The 23,247-nt window shown below is 41.7% G+C and overlaps 1 protein-coding gene across 3 annotated transcripts in view; it reads right to left on the bottom strand.

Annotated features, from left to right (window-relative positions):
• The window catches only part of shroom3 (shroom family member 3), an 82,160-nt gene that overhangs the window by 46,590 nt on the left and 12,323 nt on the right, over positions 1-23,247 (bottom strand). For 2 of the 3 annotated variants that reach the window (XM_083929749.1, XM_083929750.1), the window contains exons 2-3: positions 22,131-22,285; positions 4,244-4,453 (exon numbers count right to left, since the gene is read on the bottom strand). In XM_083929749.1, coding sequence (XP_083785875.1) covers positions 4,244-4,453; positions 22,131-22,285 — 365 coding nt within the window. Of the gene's footprint in view, positions 1-4,243; positions 4,454-19,293; positions 19,418-22,130; positions 22,286-23,247 lie in introns of those variants that run through there. The other variant, XM_083929751.1, reaches the window with a different exon arrangement.

Genomic DNA, 23,247 nt, shown 5'->3' with positions numbered 1-23,247 from the left:
TAGTTTCTTTTCAATCAAAATGCCTGATAACAATTGATATCGCCAATCAACCCAATGTTGATTGGTGATATCAATTGTTAACAGGCTAATTAGCTAGCTACAGAGTTGAGAGAGAACAGACTGTATCTGTTAGCTAACGTTAGCTAACATCAGCTCTCACAACGGGTAACATTACACAGGCACTTGTAATGTCAACACTGACAACGTTTAACATTTTCAATAATTTATATTTAAACTGAAAACATAAAATGAGCACAGAGTAGTTTGGGTCATCTTGTCTCAAGTCAAGTCACGAATCTTTAACTTCCAAGTCCGAGACAAGTCTCAGGTAATTTTTCTTTCTGTCAAGTCAAGTTGAAGTCCACATTTCTGATTTTTACATGCGCACGAGTGTTCCTGTTTTGAGTCTTATTCCAGTTTTGATCATATTCAGGTCAGTATTTGCAGGGAACATAACTATTTGATTACTCATATACATATATACATGATTTTTGCAAAGCCACAAAATCACAAAATAAGCAGCCAGCAGGTTCAGCTAATACAACAGTACAACAGTGAGTGTCAGCCCCCATATGGTCTCCTCTCAGCATCAGGTGTTTGTCACAGAGTGAGCAATGGGTTTATCGAAATACATATATACGACATCAGTCAGTGCGTCTACATGCACATCAGTAACCTGAAAATGGTCTTTCCTCGGTTAAGGGAATAATCTGATTATTGAAGTTCCCCCCGTATACATGCGCGGTGGAGAAGGGGAAAATGATGGAGTAACCCGACCTCCTGTACAGTAGGTAGAGCTCCGCCAACATACAGCTGGTCACAATACATGTTTTTCTTCCGGTTCACCTTTGTCAACATCACAACAACTTGGAAAGCGGGGGAATGGCCTACTTTTGGACCGAATTACGACCAATGACAGAAACTGCTCTTTTTAGTAGTGATGCGACCTGCCATGGTGAAGTCCTCCCTCAGTTTAAAGGTAACACTTCGGCGCAGTTGCTTCCTGGTTTATTATATTTCCGGGTCAAAAGCCACTGCAACGGAGTGAGGAGGGGCAGTTATAACCCACAGAGCATGCGTAGACGAGTAACCCGATATTCCTCCGGGTATGCTGCTGTTGACATGCATGAATACTCCGATTACTAAAGAAGTTTTCTAGGTCTGTTAACCAGGGTATGAAAAACTCAGATTTGACCCAGGATACAGTGTTTACATGGTGTGTCCAGTATTTTTCTTAAGATTATTTTTCAAGCCTTTTATTGGATAGGACAGACAGGAAATGGGGTGAGGGAGAGAGGGGAGACATGCAGCAAAGGGCCACAGGTCGGAGTCGAAACCCGCAGCCTCTGCCTCGAGGACCTTCAGCCTCTTTACATGAGGTGACTGCTCTAACCACTCAGCCACCGGCCGTCCCCGTATCCAGAGTATTTTAACCAGAATATATTATGTTGTTTTGACTGCATGATAACGAGCTGAGTGAGATGAAAGACTTAATCTTTGATGAACAGCTGGACTGATGCAGCTAACAAAGGAACAGGAGCCGGTTACCACAGCAACCTGAGCAGACTCTGTTTACACTGCTTGTCTCCCTGTTGATCTGAGTTTCAACCCTAAGTTACAAACACACAACAGGACACGCTATTAAATCTTGAGAACGTCACACGCACAAACACATGCACACATACACACACACACACATGCACACACACACACACACACACACACACACACACACACACACACACACACACACACACACACACACACACACACACACACACACACACACACACACACACACACACACACACACACACACACACACACACACACACACACACACACACACACAAAGGAAGCCCAGACAGGACATCCTAAATCCAGGGGTGATGACCTCTTGAACTGACCGCAGTAAACCTGTCACTAACTTGACTTCACTTCCTGTTTTAGCCCTCAGGCATCTGACTGTCCAACACGGTTAGAAAAATAAGGTGAATTTATTGATACAGGAAGGAGCTGTTATCAGACAGGAAGTCCCAGTGGGGAGACTGTGGCGACAACTATAACTCTGAGGAGGAGTTTTCTAAAGTCTGAACCAGTCTTTCACATGCTTGCTATCTTGCGTGCACTGACCCTCCTTCCCTCTTTTTTTATTTTAAACGTCCCTAATTGTCATTAAACCATCACTACCAATGCATTGCATTCCAATCCCTAACGGAATGCCATTTCATCATAGCTGGACAGTGTCCAATGTTGAAACTTATATTTTTTATCTAATGTGTCGGTATAGCTGATCGAACAGTTCATCTGTGATCAGTTACATATCGAGACGAGCCTGATAGCAACCGCAGCAGGGCACCCACTGTTATGATTGGCTCGTTGGGTACAAAAACGTCCACTTTTCTTCTTCTCTACTTTGCATCAACATTTCACAGTTTAGGCTTATTACAGATGCCTATAATTTTTACAACCCACTTTTCCACCATACTTTCACAGTACACTTGTTACAGAGAATGAGAAGGACAAAGTTGTCACTCATCTGGAGATGTAACCTGACACTCACCAGATGAGTTTCGTTCCGCCTTGCTTTACTCATCCATCTGGGATCGCTCCATTAGAAAGGGATTTCAGGAGGCTGGGCCTTATCAAAAATCCTTGCATATGATTGGATAAACCACTTGTCTGTCATCTTTGTTGACGCGCTACTTCAACTACTCACATCGAAACCAACCTGTGACACTGATGAGTGACGCAGGGAAAAGCCAAACAGAACAGCCCACATGGTTTCCACCAACAAAAGCCTTCAGAGCCTTCTCTGGTTTTCTTTTAAAGAAGAAAGATTCTCGAGATTGGACAACACGGATAAAACAGCAGCATCCATGTTAACACCTGTTTCCTCGCTGTGAGCTGCCGTTGCTGTCTGAATCACAATCAGTCGTTTCTCCGCTACGTCACATCTATCATCATCTAAACCCCGGCGGTCCTGATTGGCCCGACCATTTTTTGCGGACCCTGAAATCACTTTCCGATGGAGTGAATCCAGATGGTTGACTGGAGCTAGGCGGAGTCAAGACGGAAGCAAGGCGGAGAGTCAGGTTACTGGAGATCTGCTTTCCTAGCTAATTCCACGATGCCTTCATGCTATTCTGGTTACAGAAATGAGCTGAACAGCAGCCTGTGGTTGCCGCTGCTAGGAGACTATTTCTCCCTCCGCTTCACTGGGAGGAGAGCAGAAGGCAGCTCTATAGATGCGTCTTTTTTTTTGCGGATCAGCAAAATTTTTGTTGCTGCTGTTACAAAGGTTAGACCCAGCCCACAAGCACATAGTGTCTCCCGATGCTTTTGGTGGGGAGTGGGGTGGAGGGATTGCGTGGTGCTAATCTATGTCTGATTTATGGTCTCATAAACAGTGAGTTCATCAAATTCAGCATTGCATTCTTCCAAGCTGCATTGAGTCTTTCACCATATGGAATGGCATTCTTGTAATCTAGCCAATCATAACCGAGGCTGGTACTCTGCTCACAAACCAATCAAAGCAGTAGAGGGCCATGGCTGCAGTCAGACTCTACTGGACATATTGACAGATTCAGTAAATAAATAACATAACAACAGCATTATAACAGCAAAGGGAACATACAACTCTAAGTTTTTAGTCATTTTCAAAGCATCAGGCCCTTCAGGAAGGGACCAGAGACCATCGATTTTGACAGCTGAAATGTTGCACACTGTTACACATGTTGCTAGCAAATTTTATCAGCTTTATCTGGCTAGCTAATGTAGCTATTGACGAAGTTGATGGAATGTAAAAGTCCAACAGAGCAGGACTTAGCTGCTAACACTAGCCTAACCTCTGTTATAGTAGCATCAAGGACCAGCCCTCACACAGTAGGATATCCTGCACAGTCGATGTGCTCATTGTGAACAAGGCTTTTGTCAAAGTAAAATGTATCCGCACAAAGTAATGTAGTGTGAAATACTCCTTGGTCTTGCGGTATTAGGTAGTAAGCTAGTTAGCTGAACATGCTAACGGTTGCAGATAAGGTTAGAGCAGAGAATCACACTTGAATCCATTCCTTACACTTTTGTGAGTAGAAAAGATAAAAAGGTCTTGTACGTAGAGTAGCGCTCTTACTACAGTCACTACAAAGCTTGACAGGGTGTCCGTGTGTAGTTACAGTTGCAAGACATGATTGGACATTCGCTGTTTGAGGGAGGGGTTTATCGAGTCTCAGCTTTCTCCTACCTGTTCTTGATGCGCAGTTGGACTCCTCCTGCTGAACATGATTTGCTGCGGTTGGATGACGATGGTGTGTGTTGCGGTTGTTGTTCTTGTGGTGGTGGTGTTGGTGGCAGGGATATAGATGAAAGAGGAGGAGGAGGAGAAGGAGGAGGAAGAGCATGGAGGGAGGGACGTGAAATATCGAACTCCTGGATGTACCCTGGATCAATCTCCCTGAGGAGAGAAGCAGGAAATGATGCTGAGAAATGCCTCCTTTAATACACTCATTTTAATGAATGCACTGCTTCCATATGATAATAATGTAGATTCTCAAATAAAAGCCGATGTCCAAGACATGGTAGCATTAAAAAACAAAAAGCCAACTCCTAATGAAGATCGGGTTAAAAAACACTGAGGAGAGTCAACAGTCAATGAGAGCCTTTCAAAACTTTCCTAACTTTTTCTCTCTGATTCTCTGGCCCAGAGCAGATTGGCTAATCTATAACCATCACACCTACACAATCACCACATGGCTGCCAAAATAAACTAGGCCTGACCGGTTCAAACAGGACTGACTGCATGTCTGTTTTCTGTTTCTGTGACGTCACATTCATAATTCAGTCATTTATCAAACGCTGTTTACCACAATCTCAAGGTCAAATGTTGTATCAACAACAGTGAAGAGGTCAGAGTTTAGAGGTGACGGGATCCTGGAAGCAGAAATACTCCTCTGAGTCCTTTTGTCGTGAAAACAAAGACAGAAGTCAATTACTTTCTGTCTAAGTATGTGGGCCAGTGAATCACCTGTCCCCTCTACACACACACAAATAGGAAAGACAGGTTCACTCACTTGACTGATGATTTATTTATCTGTACTTAAAACTGCATTATGTGATTTTTTGGCCACTGGAGGGCAGCTGTAAACAGAACATCATCATCTTTGAAGTTGATATGCTGAACGGTTGAAACTAGTTGGATAAAAGTGACGGATCATTTACACATCAGGCAATTTATGGAGCAACATCATCATTCCCATATATCCCATATCCCATAGAGTCAGCTGATCATTCTCTGCAGGTTGTTCAGTACGAGCGACCCCTTTAACAAAGACACATTGTTTTCACATTGTCATTTGATTTAATGTGATTGATATACTGTATATTGGTTATAAACGCTTTCAAACAACAGGACAATATTTAGCATCTGGTATCAGTATTCATCTACGAGGATGTGTTAAAGGCTGGGTATGGGGAACGAGCAGAACACCTTCATCCAGGGTCTCAAGATCGTGGTCGCAACAACAAAAAATAATTCCAGAACTCGGGGTTGCCAGGTTGGTTGCGGAGTGTGTCAGTGATCAGCCTGCTCCATGTCAGTGATGAATCAAACAGGGGAACCACTCATTTTGACTAATCAATTAATCTGACAACAGTATTTAACGTTAGCCAGTCTTCAACTGGAAGTCTTTCTGTGAGTGCTGTGGAATCCATTAGCTAAGTCTCAAGTCAACATGGTTCTTGTTTCTGGAGCAACAACAGACAACCCTGGCAACCGCAACGCCCAATGCTATTGGCTGCTACAATGGAAACAGAACGGGACAGAAAGTCATTGTCAAACCCGACTAAATATATTGTTTTATGGAAAAGCAATACTTTCATTCTGTACCCCTTAAAACGCCCCGTGGGTGTATTTTTTATTTTAAATCTAGCTTTTAATAAAGATTCTACAAATTCAAACAACTTCAAAACTATTTTACATGCTGTATCTTGTTAATTGTTTGATGGTTGGGGGACAAAAAAATGTAAAAATGACTTATTGTTTGGCAGCTAGCTAGCTTGTTTGTTGGCAAGAGACCAGAAGGAATTATCCGATCAGAGAGATTGTGGCTCGTGGCGCAGTGAAGTTAGGAGTTCATCTTTTTAGAAATCATTGCATAAATTCAGATATTTTAATCAATTCAGTTTGAAGACGTGTTAACATTTTGGATATGAATTCAATTTGTGATGCAGTGATTTGTTTTTGTCTGCAGCCACAAAGTTTTCTAATCATGATGCAACTTTTATTCTGACAACAGACTCTACTACTCTAGTTCAGGCTCCTTACCGCAATATACAGCATATCCAAATTGATTATTATTCTTTTTTTATTCAATTAAAGTTAGAGTGGTTTCCTCACTCCACCCAGCAGAGAGTCAACCTACAATCCTTTTAAAGGAGGACTATAAACAACAAAAACACACGAACACACACACAGAAACACACCCAGACTTATATTATTAACTGAGGACATTCCACTGATAAGTGTTCAGAACAGGCCACACACACGCACACACACACGCACACACACACACACACACACACACACACACACACACACACACACACACACACACACACACACACACACACACACACACACACACACACACACACACACACACACACACACACACACACACACACACACACACACACACACACACACACACACACACACCGCAGAGATAAAGGCCTGTCATTAAAGTGAAACCTGTTGAGCTGGTCAGAAGAATTTGTGGCAGCCACAACACCCTGAAATCAAGTGAACAGAAGGGACTCATTCCACTTTCCATCTCATTACACACACACGCACATGCACACACACACACACACACACACGCACACGCACAAGCACACACACAGAGATCAGTTGCTCCTGCAGCTCCCACAATGAACTGAAAACTCATCTTTTAGTCTAATTAAAGGCATTACTTCTCAAGAATTATACAGTTTTGAAGATTAAAAAATGTAATATCCGTATCCCAAAATGGTAAACTGAATATCTACCCAACAAACTAATATCTGAATAGTTCAAATTTTGTGTCTGACTACATGAAATGAGATCCCTTTTGTTCATAGAATGATGAAAAAAGGCCAAATATTGCCTGACTTCTTCATTAAAATGACATTAACAGTGACACTTAAGTCATTCTTTCTCACTCTCAAATTTGTTTTATATTTTATGGGTCATTTTTGAAAATTAAAAAAATCTCAAAGCTATGCAGTTTTTCTGTAAGAAATAGGCGTGTGTGTAATGTGGCGGATAGTTACTGCTTTTTAATATCAGAACGACGAGCTGCATCCACTTTTGCATTAGCTAACTGCACCACCTTTTGGCCTAATACTAATATAGAATTGAAACATATAACTGAACACACAACAATATGAACATTTGTATTGAAATTGCGATGCAAGGGGGGGGGGGCAACTTAAATCTCGCCAAATTGGTCAGGGCCGACACTCTGTACTGAAATATATACAGTAAATGTGTCTAAAATGATGGTCATCTGGGAAATTCCCATTTGACAGGATATTGCAGTGAAATTACAGATTCACACAAATCACATATACTGAACGACAGACAATCATATACATACGCTGCAGTTCAGCAATGTGGAGGCACGGTCAGCCTTTAAAACAGAAAAGTCCCGCGGCAAATTGGTTCCCCCTGAACTGCAGCAATCAGAGGTGAAGTAATCAGCAACATTTACCAATAGCAAGCCGACTTAACAGTGCTGACCTCTGAGGGAATGAAGAGCTGGAGGATCGTAGCTCATTAGCCATGTTGCACAAGCTCCTCTTATTTAACCTCCTGTTGGAGTATTAACTGTTCCACAAAAGGATGAATGAATGGCTTACAGACAGTTATGAGACATGAGGACAATGGTACTAATGTGTATTTAGAATTAACTGAACACGTTGTGAATAAAATTAGGTTGTCGATTTATCGCGTTAGACAAATGATTGTGGAACAAGACAACTGTGTTTTTCTACAACATGTATTCAGTCAAACAGGTCAGAGAGTCCAGACTCCAGTTGCTCTCTGCATAGAACCGGGAACCACCGCTTTAAATAAAAAAAACTATTCACGGAGACTACAGGACTCCACAGGGACCCAATGATGCTTTACGTAACAGGTGGCATATACGGATGAAATATTTCATCACAATAAATGTCATTTTATATCACAAAGGTAATATGTATCACTCAATGAATTGTCATCAAAAGGTTTGTATGATATCTTATGAGACGTTTTGCACAACAATTGGTATCATATCTTACAAATCTGACGTTATAGCTAACGCTGTGTAACGCCACCTGGGAGGTGACCGTGACGTTATGTTTAAGCACCAACATGATTTGGTTAGGTTGTGGTCTAGCTAAGTACTTCCGGGACACGAACACCGGTCCCTCGGGTGAAAGCCCTGTGTTTTGGGACCTGTCCACCACCTCTTTGCGCCAGACATCATTTCTACATAACAATAATAACAACGTTGATTACACATGTATTACAGTGCATTGCTTTTTGTAGGTATACTGTATGAACGGTGAATGATGACAACACAACATGTCCTGGGGTCCGTTTCACAAAGCAGGTTCAAAAAACTCTGAGTCTAACCCGGAACTCTGAGTTGATCTACTCTGAGATAGGAAACTCTGAGTTTTCGGTTCCAGAACAGCAGATTTGCGTTAGGTTGATCAACTCAGAGTAGTTTGACCTGGAGTTAAGCGCGTGCACCACAAGTAAAAAAAGACAGCATCAATGGAGCCCTGATTCGACGAGTCACCATGGCAACGGGGAAGCGAAGGGCTACGCTACAACTGGAAATGGAAATATTAATGCGCTCATACGGTGAGTTTGAGCAGGTTTACACCGCTGCAGCGGCAAAAGAGAGGGAGACGGTGCGGGAGGACATTGCTGCTCAGGTCAGTGCATAAGTTTAAATGTAGTCCTGTTGCAATCACAGTAATATCACAGGGGAAACTGCTTGAGTGGTAGTCTATTAATTTATTTCATTTAAGTGCATTCCCGCGGGGTAGAAGCGCACTTGGCAGCAGCTTAAGATGAAACATAAAAACATTATTCAAACAGGTAAAACATCGGCACAATCTCATGGTGACGCCTCATTTTGAGCATGTTTTACATGGTAAGTGGCTGTTTTTTATTCAACATATAAATGTTATATAAAAAACTCCCATTTGCAAGAAAACGCAGCGCAACACACAATATCTGCTGTGATATGAGAGCATGACGGGTTGTTAATGTTGGAAATGTAAGGAGGGATGAGATGGACTGTGACATGAAACGGTGTTGTGCCGTATTCAGCCCCCTTGCATTATAGGTGATATTCTGGATCAGATGGCTGTTGTTTCCACCTATAGGAGTAGTTTATATACCGGTAACCCAATTAAAAGCACACACTTTTGAACCTATGAATTGCAAGAAAAGCTGGGATTATATTTAGGAAACGCTAAGTCAAATACTTTCAACTTTCTCAAAAGATCCATTTCATTCATTTTGTAATTATGGCTGCAGTATATTAAGGACGTCTATGCGCGGTCTGATAATCATCTCCCGACCAATATTTAATTCTCTTTGCGGCAATGCGTCACCTTCATCCACGGGATCGTTATCAAAAGGACACGCCATGGTAGTGAAATAGTCGCCACCTAATATAACTCATAATATCTGATTTTTGCAATGATTTTCTGAAAAAACAGACGGAACTATATTACGCCAAAACTCGCCCGCTGACTGAATGAATGAGGAAATCAAATGCCGTGTGTGGCTGAAAGAGGGCGGAGACAGAGAGAAACTCGAGGTTTTCTGAGAAAAACCTGGTCCCGACCAGGTTAGTTTCAGAGAGCATGTTACCATGGTAACTGACCGAGAGGTTAAGTTACCTCTCTTTGTGAAACAGGCTAGAGTTACCCCTCTGTCTCTGGTTTGAGTTACCTCCCTTTGTGAAACGGAAAACTCAGAGTTTCCCTCATTTCAGGGTTAACAGACTCAGAGTTTTCACTAAACCTGCTTTGTGAAACAGGCCCCTGGATATGTTTCAGTTGTTATCAGAGTTTCGGTGGTATGTCTCTCTTCAAAGATCTCTGGTGACCTGCCTCCTGGTTAATGACCTCTAACCCCTTCCTGGTTAATGCTGTGACTGGTATATGTCTAGTGTTCACGCACAGTTGATGTATGTCTGGTGTTCATAGTCTCCTGGCCGGGGTTCTTGTTGTTTCACTGATGGAGTGTGGCGTTGTGATGATGTCATTATCAACTCCAGTTAACGTCTCATGGGGAGTCCTGTCGTTAGGGTGTACCAGCAGAGATCTTCAGGTGTTGAATGATTAGTGGTAGGTGCTGACTCCTTTTAGATGGCGACTGGTCAGATGTTGTGACAGTCAGTCCCATAAGTGATTCTCCTCATCCACTTCTTGTACTGTATGGTCCTGGGTACCCCTCACACTTGCTGCACCTCCCTGTATCTCTGTATCCTCCACCTCACTGATAAAATGTTCTGCTCCTCATCACTGATGTGTTATGTTGTAGGTGGTGGTTAGAGTAACACCTAAACTAAGTTGACCACCTAATATCACATGACCGAAATTCCAATCTTATGTCAAGTAAAAAAAAATTCAATTTCCCCGTGCGGGATAAATAAAGTAATTCTTCTTCTTCTTCTTCTTCTTCTTAATAAACCATCTCCATGAGCATCTCCATCTGCTAAGGAAGGCCATGAGATGTCAATGAAAGCTCTGGATACAACTACTAAGTTAGATATGTACATTAAGATGCTGTAACAAAGATCAAGAATGAACCTTGATGACTATTCAATAATGAAATAATAACTAAATAAAATAACCAATTGGATGAGCTGGGCCGTTGATACTCCCTGTCTTCCTGCAATAGGAACGGTCTTTCTATACTACAATACTACCTGGCCCCAGATTGTTAATGTATTAATTTGATTGAATACAGTTTAATTAAGGAATACTTACCATGTAAGCAATAAAGTAGATTTTAAAACTGAAATAACAAGTAAGTAACATAATTCTCTTGGATATTCATTTCCTCACGAAAACAAATCAAGTATATTAGTATGTGTGTGTTCTCTGGTGCCACAACAAGCTTATAGTTATTAGTCAAGACTGCTACACAACTTCATATCGATGCTGTCGGGCAGAAACCTTGTATGTCCAAAACTGTCATTTTTCAGGAAGGTGAAGTTCTGCTGACAGTTTGAAGATCCAGTGGTGTTACGAGATTTAGTCACAAGCTCTTTTAAATACTTTTCATTGGTTAAAACTGTATAAAACCCACACACGGACACAAAAAGTGACCAATAGCAGGGATTTATGAAGAAAGATAAAGACAAAATATGGAGATACAAGGTTTTCATCAGACAGCAGGGATATGTTTAATAATAGATAAATTATGGTGAACACCTTTTGTGTTGAAGTTGTCTTTGCCCGGTTATTTAGTCCAGTGATTCCCTACCAAGATTGTTGACCTGCCCACACTGCTAAGAAACACTGACCTCTGAACATTAACTGTGTTTTGCAGTGATGCAAAAGTAACAAGCTAGTCGCAAGCTAGAACAGAAACTCAACTGGTAGCTTAAAGTAAGTAATGACCAAACAGCTCAAATATTATACTGTATATACAGTATAAACTTATAGATATATATAAATATATTATTTTAATTAAAATAAGTATCTAAAGGTTATGGACAAACTGTTAAAATAGTTAGTTAAACTAGTTGGTAAAGAGCTGAAATAGTTACTAAAGTAAACGGGTGAAATAGCTAAAAGTAGCCTAACGGGTAAACAGTTGAAATAGTTAGCTAAAGTAAACGGGTGAAATAGCTAAAAGTAGCCTAACGGGTAAACAGTTGAATAGTTTGCTAAAAGTAACGGATTAATGCTTTAAATAGAGCTTCAGTACCAGAAGCAGTACAACTCCAAATCAACCTTAATACTGACAGTTGAATTGCATGAAACAATAACAATATCAACTTGGTGTTACACATTTGGAACATACAGTACATTGGGACTAGATGAAGGGGTACGTGAGTTGATCGGACAGGACTGTGGGGGTACCTCCAGGAACCACTGGTTTAGTTCACACCAGAGTTTGACTTCAAAAGAGGTATTTTGGGATCCCTTACATGTCCACCCACAGTTAATCCCTGGAGGCCACAGACTATCAGCATTGATAGCGCTGACAGAAGAGTCCCCACAAAGTTACCGTGTGAACATTTGTGTGTCCCCACAATGTTGTCAATACACACACAGAGCGGTTGCCTGGGAAACACTTTTGTGGCGGTTTGCCCGCTTAATGGCTTCTTCCTCTTCTTTTTTTCAGCAGAGAAACTCAAACATTCATTAAGCTCAGTTACGTCAACCAAAAACAAAAGGGCACAAAAACAGAGAGACAATGGAGTTGAATGGAAGAAGGCAAAGAGAGAGAGAGAGAGAGAGAGAGAGAGAGAGAGAGAGAGACGGGGGAACACCTACAAACAACTACACAACTGTGATTAAAACTTGCTACAAGACTTTTGTGCCTCCATTTGTCTCCAGCTAGATCTCCAACTTCAACATTTGTATTTCTTCATTAAGAAAGTGAAAAAAAGATATAAAACCGACAGTGATATAAACTCCTTTAAGCTGGAGATTAATCTTAAAAACGCAACTGATGGGAACAGCAGAGTGAGCTCCAGTCCTCAACATCACAGCCAAATCTAAGGAGGTCAAAGGTCACATCACCTCAACAACAGCTGGAACAGATATTTCTGTTATCACGGAGATCACAGTTATTGTAACCAACATCCATCATCTAATCACGCACTGTGACGCGCTGCTGATAACTGCGCCGGTATGCTGCGTGACCTCCAAACACTCAGACACACACTCCTCACGGCATTCTGACATCATGACTCATCTCCTGCTCTCGTCTCTGTTCGGCTCTGTGGAGTCTCATTCACTGTCTCACTTCATAATATTAACAATAAAGTAAGCTGGGGAGGATCTCTCAAACCAGTATATTACGCACAATAGACAGTATAATACAGACGCATACCTGGGTGGATACCGGATTATCACTGGCGGTATGTTGTCTTGTTGTCAAACGGACTGTCAAATTGTATTGACTGTTTATCAACTGTTAAATATTATTGACTTTGAATCTTGCTAGCATAACATTAGCATTAGCTTTCTTGCTTGTACCATAGTTGGGGTTCTATTAGCTGAGCAGACTAGAAAAACGCCTGTTTCGGGTCGCATCGGAGGTTAATCCTACTATTTACTGGAGCAGTGAAAAATGTTTCCATTAAATAAGAACTTTATGGAATGAGTATTAGTCAAACACTCAGGCGTTACCAGGGAAACTGAGTTATTGTTTGAAAAACACACAAAAATATATATGAATGGTCTTTGTTTTTTCTTTGGCAAGTGATCATGGTATAAGCAGGATAACGTCCTTTTAGGTGTCCACAATAAGGAATTAATGGCTTCTCTATCGTCCATTACGTCTTGATAATGTACACCTTATCAGACATTATCCCTTATAAACAATACAGCAACATACCAATAAAAAATCTCAGATGCAAAGCAGGACGTAAAACATAGCAAGATATTAGGGATACAAATATAAAACGTATTAAGAGACTTGTGGATTAAAATGAGTTTTAAGAAGTGGTTTAAAGGTATGAATGATGATGATTCGGCGAATCTGAGCTCCAAAGATACTTATTTCCAGATCTGGGTACCCTGACAGCAAATAACACATTTCCCCTTCGTTTGAATTAAGTGAATCCTAATGCTGCAGCGTGCCAGCTCATACAGAAAAGGTGATGAAGAACGTGACTGTCCTGCACAGAGCCCTGACCCCATTCAACCCCTTTATGATGAGGTGGAACACCAACTTCGAGCCTTTTCATACATTTGAAAGAACCCAGCAACATAGTACCAACACACGTCTGGCAAAACACTGCAGGGTTGTCTGGCACAAAAAGTCGAACCTGGCCCATCTTTTGCAGCAACACAATGTACCATTACTCAACAAGGTGCTGCACTGACCAATCCCATACTGTACATGCAAGCTTACGCTGCTCGTTGATTATTTTGTAATGTGAATGACTGTTTACCTTAGTATTGCCATTACAAGGCTGAAACCATAAGATTCGAGGCTGTTATAACAACAGATTATTGCCCATGGTTTTGGAACAATCTGTTCTACAGATGAGTGAAATGATCAGTTGTCCACATACTTTTGGCTATGTAGTAAATATAATATGCATATAATCTTTCTTGTGATTGTACCGGCATTTTGTGTCCATGAACTCACAAATTCAACAACATACTTAATAAACTTAACTTAATTAAAGGATCATGCTGTAGACTACTCGTCGGAAAAAGGATTAATGATTAATGTCCGTGGTTTTAGACAAATCTTTGCCATAACACAAGGACTGAATAAGGATGGTCAGCTTTGCATTCTGTCTGAGACACACACAAAACAAAACAAAGCACATGCAAATACAAAGACCAGTGGAGAACAAGAGAAGACAGCCGCCAAACCTGCTCGACTAAATACTAAGTGACTGACTGCAGACTGAGGACACTGACAGGACAAACACTACCAGCCTAAAAATACACACTTCTACACTCTGGTTGCTATCATTAATATGGATGAGATGGCCAAAAAAGTCTGTGTCTAACAATACCCAGCATCGTCACAAGGTTACTTTCGCGTCATGGGGACCTAGAGCAGCTAGTTCTGGTTTAGCGCTCCGGCTAACTTTAATGGGGATTCAATTATTTAATCTTCTAGACCAGGGGTGTCAAACTGATCCAGTAAAGGGCGGCTTCGGCTGCAGGTTTTCATTCCAACCAAGCAAGAACACACCTGACTTAAGTCATGCAATCACCTGAATTGTTTTCACACAGTTGATTTGTTGGATCAGGTGTGGTCTTTACTGGATCACTTTGACACCCCTGTTCTAGACTTTCAACTAGACTTCAATGCTAACATACTAAGATGGTCAACGTGCTAAACTTTATACCTGCTACGTATGGTTTATTTACTGATGGTGCATTTACTAATTGGCTCATCTCCCTGGCTGTAGAGCTGTGTGGATTGCTGTCAACTGGTTCAGTGACTGAGCAAAACAAATACATGGCATGGAGATGACTTGTTGAAGCCACAATTCCCATCTCTGGTTTTCATACAAGGTGTCTTCTTTTTTGCTTTGTTACTGTCAATATCTCACCACGATGTGCTACTATGACAAGTGGCTCACACAGCCACCAAAACAATGAGCAGCCTTCTGTAACCAATGTTGAATTTGTCACATTACGTTAGCTACAGTATGTTAGCTGTACGGTTAGTCGACTCATCTAATGGCAAGTAACCACGCTAACCTTATGCTAGCTAAGATTACTTGCTGCTATTTCGTTAGAATTAAACGACATGACGTGAATAAACGTGAGTGAACATAACATAAATAGAACTTTAATACATTAACTTGTCTGTGAATATTATTTCTGCCTGAGTAACATCAGCATTTTCACATGCAATGGTGTTTTTTTGACGACGAAGACAACAGCTCTCATGATCCCGCGCTACTTCAACGTCATCAAAAAACAATTTCGGACCCTATACTTATGTTAGTTTTTTTTTTTTGAAAGTACGAGAGTATTATATAATCATTTATTGCAAGTACTAAGATATGGAAATTACTTAGAATGCCCATCCTTACTTAAAAAAGCTGAAAGTCCGGCCTATTTGAATGTTGTCTCCTGAATTATTGTCTCCTGCCCTGTTTGTTTGGCCAGGGCAGGAGACAATAATACACGGGCAGTCGCTGCACAACACTGAAGACTTATGGGGCAGGACCCAAATAATGGATCTCTAGAGTGAGATATGTTAAAGACATATACTGTAGTCATGAAATTAACTGATCACACTGCTCCCCGGAAGATAATCCCTTTAAAAATGACTAATGAATGATTTTAATGACCCTGTGGCCTTTCCTCTTGCACCACTTTCAGAACAAACTTTCATTTTTAGCCACTGTTATCGTTCTAAGACTATGTTCCGTATATGCTCATTATGAAAAGCACTAAAGATGAGTCTTGTTCTTTGAGTAGTCCGTGCCTCTTGTCTGTAGTTTTCTTCTTATACCTCTGGGAAAACAAAAATGCTTCATGTGTAACGTAACACCGGAGAAGTGCAGACTGCTGCTTACCGGGGATTAGAGGACAAAACAGCTGCAAGGTGCAAGGCGAGGAGTGATACAGGCATTAAAGTTGGTCCACACACACTCAACAAAAACACACCCAGAGCACAGGTGAGTGGAGCACAGGTAATCTTACCTGACCCACGAGGAGAGCCAGTGTCGGGTATCAATTAAAAGAAGGCACAAAAAAAAACCTTGACACACTCCCTACACATGCTACACTGGAAACACACATTATAACAAATTAACTAAAACACCAGTGAAACACACACACACACACACACACACACACACACACACACACACACACACACACACACACACACACACACACACACACACACACACACACACACACACACACACACTTCCACAGACTTACAGCTTTGACTTGCAGCTCCTGAGCAAACACGCTGGCTTGTTTTCAGCTTGTTGTGAGGACACTAATGGCATGGTTCTCTCTATCTTGAGTGCCTGCGTCTCTGTCTCTTACTCTGCTCTCAGCCAATCAGGGCTCTCCAGAAGGCACCAATCAGAGGGAGCGCAGCAGGTGTGGAGGAGAGAGAGGGGTGTGGTGAGCGAGCCAGTGTCTGACAGGTGTGTTTGGTGTCGACATCACACACCTTTTGTCTAACTCACATAGAGGATGGAGGAGGCGCAAACATGCAGCCATACAACCGGCTAGCACCTGCCTCAGAAAATATCATTGTCACACACACAGTGCGTTCAATCAACGGCCAAAGTCACACCTGCTGAACAGAGTACTCTCTCTGACACAAACAGACTTTGGTCTAATGAGGCGATAACCATCAGTTCAATTAACAGTTAAATCTTAACTGTCCTGAGAGGCTGATACTCTGCATCTGCAGGACATCTGACGGAGGAATGTGGAGACGAAGTGAGAAAAAAATGTGGGACAGAACAATTGGCTCACAGGAATTGCTTCCTCTTACGATACGTTATCGATACACTGGCGCCAAATATCGATATTTTCTTTCTCATCAAAGTAAAGGACACAGGTAACACAATGGACATGCATAGACTTCCTGGTTCATCTTGTACATGACAGACAGGTTTACATAAAACAAGCTGGTTATGCCTGTAGAGCAGATTTTAGGCTATTTTACATTGGAATGAACGCACAAATGGACATGGACAAGTTGCAGTCAGCGTGTGTTAAAGCTGTACTGCATGGGGCGGCCGGTGGAACAGTGGTTAGTGCAGTCGCGGGTTCAAATCTCTGATCTGCGGCCCTTTGCTGCATGTCGCCCCCTCTCTGCGCTATTTCCTGACTGTCCTTTATAATAAAGGTTTGAAAAACTGCCAAAAATTAATCTTAAAAAAAAACGTTGTACTCCATAAGATTTGAGATATGTTGTTTCTAGCGGCCACTGTGGCGGTAAGATGTATTTGTTTTTGCTCTTTTGTAAACTTTTTTGAAACAAATCCACCTCTCTACTTCCAGACCGTCCTCTATATGTTACCCTCTTAAATCCACACACACACCCACAGCGTCAGCAGTGTCACTAACATGGCGGCTTATTTACATTTAGCCCACGAATGTCGTCACAGACACTTATTGTTTTACTGGGCAAAAAAGGCAACAAGTGCTTTCATGAGCGGGTCACATGATCAAGCACCACTGTTTTAACTCACTCTTTGAATAAATTAATAAATAAATTCATGCTTTTTGCCTTTTTGAGTTATTTTTTCTTCTTCAGTTACACAGATATCTTTATGAATTGTAGATTATTGTCTTGCAATGTATTGAGTATGGCTGTAACGTGATACTACCGTTAACAACGTGTGGGCAACACATCATGGCCGTATCGTATCATGAGTTACTGTGTGATTCCCACCCATACTTTAAAGGAGATCACATGGGCAGAAATATGTGTCATAGAAACTGAATTGGAATCATTTGTATTTGAAGTTGAATTGCTCAACTTGAATGATTGCATTAAAACAACTGAATCTGAATAGCATGATTAGAAACTGAATTTATTCATTCGGAACGGAATTCCCATAAACTTGAATATGAATATAATATTAGGAAATTGAATTCAGTTGCTCTGAAACTGGATTAGATTCTCGCTGATAAACACTCGTTGACTTTAAACCCGATTTGCAAAAAAGACTCACTTCCCAACCGCCAATACTAACCTTAACAATTCAAGTTCAAAGCCTAACCTTAACCATCTAACCTTAACTGTTGGAGTTCAAAGCCTAACCTTAACCATCTAACCTTGACTATTCAAGGTTAATGTCTACCCTTAACTATTCAAGGTTAATGCCTAACCTTAACCATCTCAAAAGACTTTCACAGATCTTGGGTTACCACGACCATGGAATTCTGGAGGTAGACTGGAGGCGATGTAGCAACTAGTTGACAATTCTGTCAGATATCAGGCTAGACAACAAAGTGTCCTGAATTTGCTCCTGCCCTCACTCCCCCCTCTGACTATTTCTTCTCCATAGCAATGGCAACTGAGGCTCATGGGTTTTGCAGTTTTTGATGCCATGCACCTTACTCACAGAGAAAACAAGATTTCTCAGAAACAAAGTTTAAACAAACCAAACTGATATTCATAACAAAACCTCTTGTGGTAAAATCTGCAGACTTTCTATGTTGAGGAACATTTAGGAACTCTCCAACAAAGTAGCAACTTTATCTTATTCATTTCCTGTCCCAGCTACCTTGACTTCTGTTTGTATGACCATTTGAGACACGAATTGTGTGTAAAAACCTGCTAATCCTGCTCAAAATTAGCGCATATTTGTCTGCTTGGATTTGAAAAACTCAGCAGGACACTTTGGACATAAGTCCAAAGGTGAATACAGCTCAGGTATGCAGAGTTTGACCTGCTGCAGTCCAATACACATGCACAACATGCAAATCGAGGTCCATTGTTCAAACCTCCTAGTCTGCGTCGGTACAACAGAACAGAAACAGAACATAACATGCATATAAGAACAGTAGAATTCAACAGAATATCTACTTTTATAAAAAACTGACCTGAGAGCGGTCGACTTCTCGTGGTTCCCCATCACATTACTGCCGGAAGCCAGTCCGACCACAACACACACCACTGCTCATCTGAAGGAGAATTTCTCACGGATTCCCTCCCCACCACACCTACCCCTAATGTCATGCTTCTACACCTGTCCTGCAGTGTGAGTGTTTGTGTCTGAAGTCTAAAGTCCTGTATTGTGTCATGCCTCTCATGCGTCTTCCAGTTAATAAAAGCTGCAGTAGCAGCAGCAGCCTGGCTGGCAGTCACGCCCCAAACACAAATACATACCAGGCTTTTGTCCCTGGCAAGACTTCAACCTGGATACTGAAAAAGATGCTACATGACTGGGACTGGTTTTCCACACATTCAATGTGTCTCCACAAAGTAAGGACTGGGTATGTTCTTGATAACTTAAAGGTCTTGACAGAAATAACCCATTACGAAGTAGTATCAAAACTTCTTCAGTCAAACAATACATTTGATTCTTTTTGTAGCAGACCAAGTCAGTGATTTTGACTGGCCCTCTACAGCAGCTAAGACCCAAACAGCCTGCTGAAGTCGAGCGTGGTGTATTTGGGAGTTCAGCTTGCTGAGATGACACCAAAAGACCTGGTTCATTTCAGTCAATTTGAATCTGGAAACTCATCATTTCATCACTGATCCATCTGACTGATTTAATAATTTGGTGTCCGCTTGTTAGCAAGCTACAGTGGGGAGGGTACCTATGTTCCCCAGGTTCTATGTTCCCAGCTTTTCTAAAAAAGATGTCCGATGTTCCCTGCTTTGTATGTTCCATGGCAAATAGGCCTATGTACACCCTACCACTACCCCCTAACCCTGACTCTAACCATAGCCCCTAACCCAAACAAAATGCTAAATTAAATCAGCGGAGGCATATGCTTATGCGACTGGGGAACATAGAATCCAGGGAACATAGGGATGACCCCCTACAGTGTATAGCTGCCCTTGTGCTAACACCTTATTAGAATGATACTGAAGCTAGCATTAGTGCCTGACACCACCAGTATGAATACTGTAACCTTCCATCCTACTGGGTGATAGGTAGGTAGGTAAAACTGACATTATTTCATACATTTAGGCTGGGGAGTATAATAACTGTAATAATCTCCTGTTATGTGCTGCATGCGTGAAAGAGAAGCTCCAGACTATCACTGGACCTGATTCTCCTGACATTGTCCGGGGTTCATATGTGAAAACTGCTTAACTGTCTCACAGCTACGAGGAAATAAATCTACCTGATCAACCAGTTCATTTTGACAAAGAACATTACCGATTGACAGAACTGATTCAACATACTGCTCTGTTTACAGCCTCACTAGTACATATAGAAAAAAGTGAGTTTCGAAGGACTTTAATACATTTGCGGTCACTGTGGTCACTGTTAAAATAAAAAACGGCAGCACTGGTAATGGTGCCAGATAACAGTTAATGAACAGTGTTTGCCTGCCAGTGCCTGTGCTTGTTCCAGACAACCAGCTCTGATTTGGACTATGAACCAGGATGTACAGCACAATCTTGACCGGTTACAGATTACTCTGGCCATAGAGATAGACTGAGTGGAAAGGATGTTCCCATTCAAATCAACATAGCATGATGGTTAGAGCAGCAGCCATTTTTCTGTGTACCGATACCATTGCAGTGGGCTAACCGACTTACCACGCACTTCGATGAGGTTTTGCAGTTACAACCGACACTCCAGCATGCTCTCATGCTACATTGGTTACAGAAAACGAGTCAACCAGGCCCCAGGAAGTGTGCTGACCTTTGAAGACAATTTGACATAGTGGCCAAATGGTCGAATGTGATGCCATGAAATACTTTTTTCCATTGACTTACATGGCAAAAGAGATATGAAGTATCATAACCCCAGTGAAATGACTCATGTCAATGTTGGAATTTGATTAATTCAGTCCGATAACATTTGGAAAGCCTTAGAAGCTGCAGGAATAAATAATTTAAATCCCCGTTCAAGTTAGTGCTCAACCAAAAGTAGCCGCCCCGGACAGCAGAAGTCCCTAGGGCAGGGGTTGGCAAATCCGGTCCTGTCCTGCATGCTTTAACTTTCTCGCTGCTCCAACACACCTGAGTCTACAATGGCAATGATCAAAACTGTGAAAGGCTTCAGCTGCTTGATAACGAGCACATCATTAGAATCAGGTGTGTTAGAGCAGAGAGAAACCTAAAACATGGAGGACAGTGGCTCTCCAGGACCGGAATATCCCACCGCTGCTCTAAAGCGCCTACTCTATGTGTGCAAGTGGTGAGGATCACCTGGGTATTTTTAGACAAAGACGTTTAACATTTTTGTCATCGTGCCACTGAGCAGCTTTCATAGGGATGAACAGGACTCCGCCTCGAACGCTGTATGCAGGGCTCTGTATACTTCTGTGGAGTCAACCAGGGGCCACAAAAAAGAAATTCCCCTTGTTGCTAAATTTCCTGCTCCACATTACCCATTAACCAGAGACATTTCCCCTTCAACCTCTCTCTCTGTCACACACACACACACACACACACACACACACACACACACACACACACACACACACACACACACACACACACACACACACACACTCCAGTTCTGACAACCTCGACCCGATGGGTTTAGTTGAAATAGCCAAACTAATCAGCCAACAGTCAGTAAATCAAAAGTATGGCTTCAGATTTCAGGTTTGCTTTTTGGTTTTCAACAGCACCAGTCAGATTTACTTAAGTGCCTTATGGACACGTTTACATGCTGGGTTTGGGTCTTGGTTTTAGACCAGTGCAAAAGTCACAACACATTCACACGCTCACACACACACAGAGTCTGTACCTGCGGACAGTGAGCTGCAGAGTCTTGTACGATCCTTTGACCAGAGCGATGGCCTCCTGTCTGTATCCAGTCAGCTCCACGTCATTGATGATGATAATCTCATCCCCCGCATGCAGAGACTGCTCCAAACTGTCTGCCTTACCGCCCTCCTCTACCTGCACAGACACAAACACAAACACCTCAGGTCAGAGGAAACTGCATAGCACAAATGATCACTGCCAAGGTCAACTATTTTGCGTCTGCAATTTGCATTTAACTAATGATTGAGTAAAGCACATCTCATTATGCAGTCAGCTCCTGACCTCCAAACACATTCTGCAAGTGAGGGAGAGGTCAGCGGGTGAAGACCACCAAGCTCATGAAATAAAGAATGGAGTGACCACAGAGGTCTCCTGGGTTCATACTGCAGTCATCCCTTCCCTGTAGTGTTTGTGCTAAGCTAGGCTAAACGTGTCCTGGACCTGTCTCTGTACTGGAAACACAGTGATGAAACTTGTTGAGTCACACTTACTGTGGAAGCCGTTATCAGGGTTTCTATTGTTCTGGTAGGTAGGAAAAACTTGTGGTGCACATGTGCGTGTTATGTAGAGGGGTCACTGTGGGGATAAGTGGAAGGTCTTGGCTGTTTGCCTGGTGGCTTCATCATTCTCACATCCGGTCTGTCTCCTTAATTCTATGTGGGGTTCTAGTTTAAGTTGAAAAAATAAAAAAAATAAACAAAAAGCGTAGAGTAAATTGTTTTATTAAAATTTGTCCTAATTATTGGCAACACCCAGATATTGTTCACAGGAGGGCTTTACTGCCTGTCTTAAATTAAATTGACCATTCACTAAACCCATTAAACCTGTTCATTTAGCAATTATAACACAATGAAGACAGAGTTTTTGTAAAATTGTAAGCTTTAGCATAATGTTAGCATACCTGGATAACTAGATTATATTACCAACAGTGACCTAGTGTTACTTCCGATGAGTTAGTATATCATAATTTTAGGTTAGGCCTACTTAAAAAAACAACCAAAAAAACATTAATGACTGGAACATAAAGTATGTCATGATGCTTAATGTATTTAGGCTAATGTTAGCAGTTCTGTTGAGAGTCCCAAAACAGAAAATGG

The sequence above is a fragment of the Echiichthys vipera genome (genome assembly GCF_963691815.1).
Source record: "Echiichthys vipera genome assembly, chromosome: 16".
NCBI lineage: Eukaryota > Metazoa > Chordata > Actinopteri > Perciformes > Trachinidae > Echiichthys > Echiichthys vipera.
Note: the sequence above shows the minus strand (reverse complement) of the source record. Positions and strands in the feature narration are given on the sequence as shown.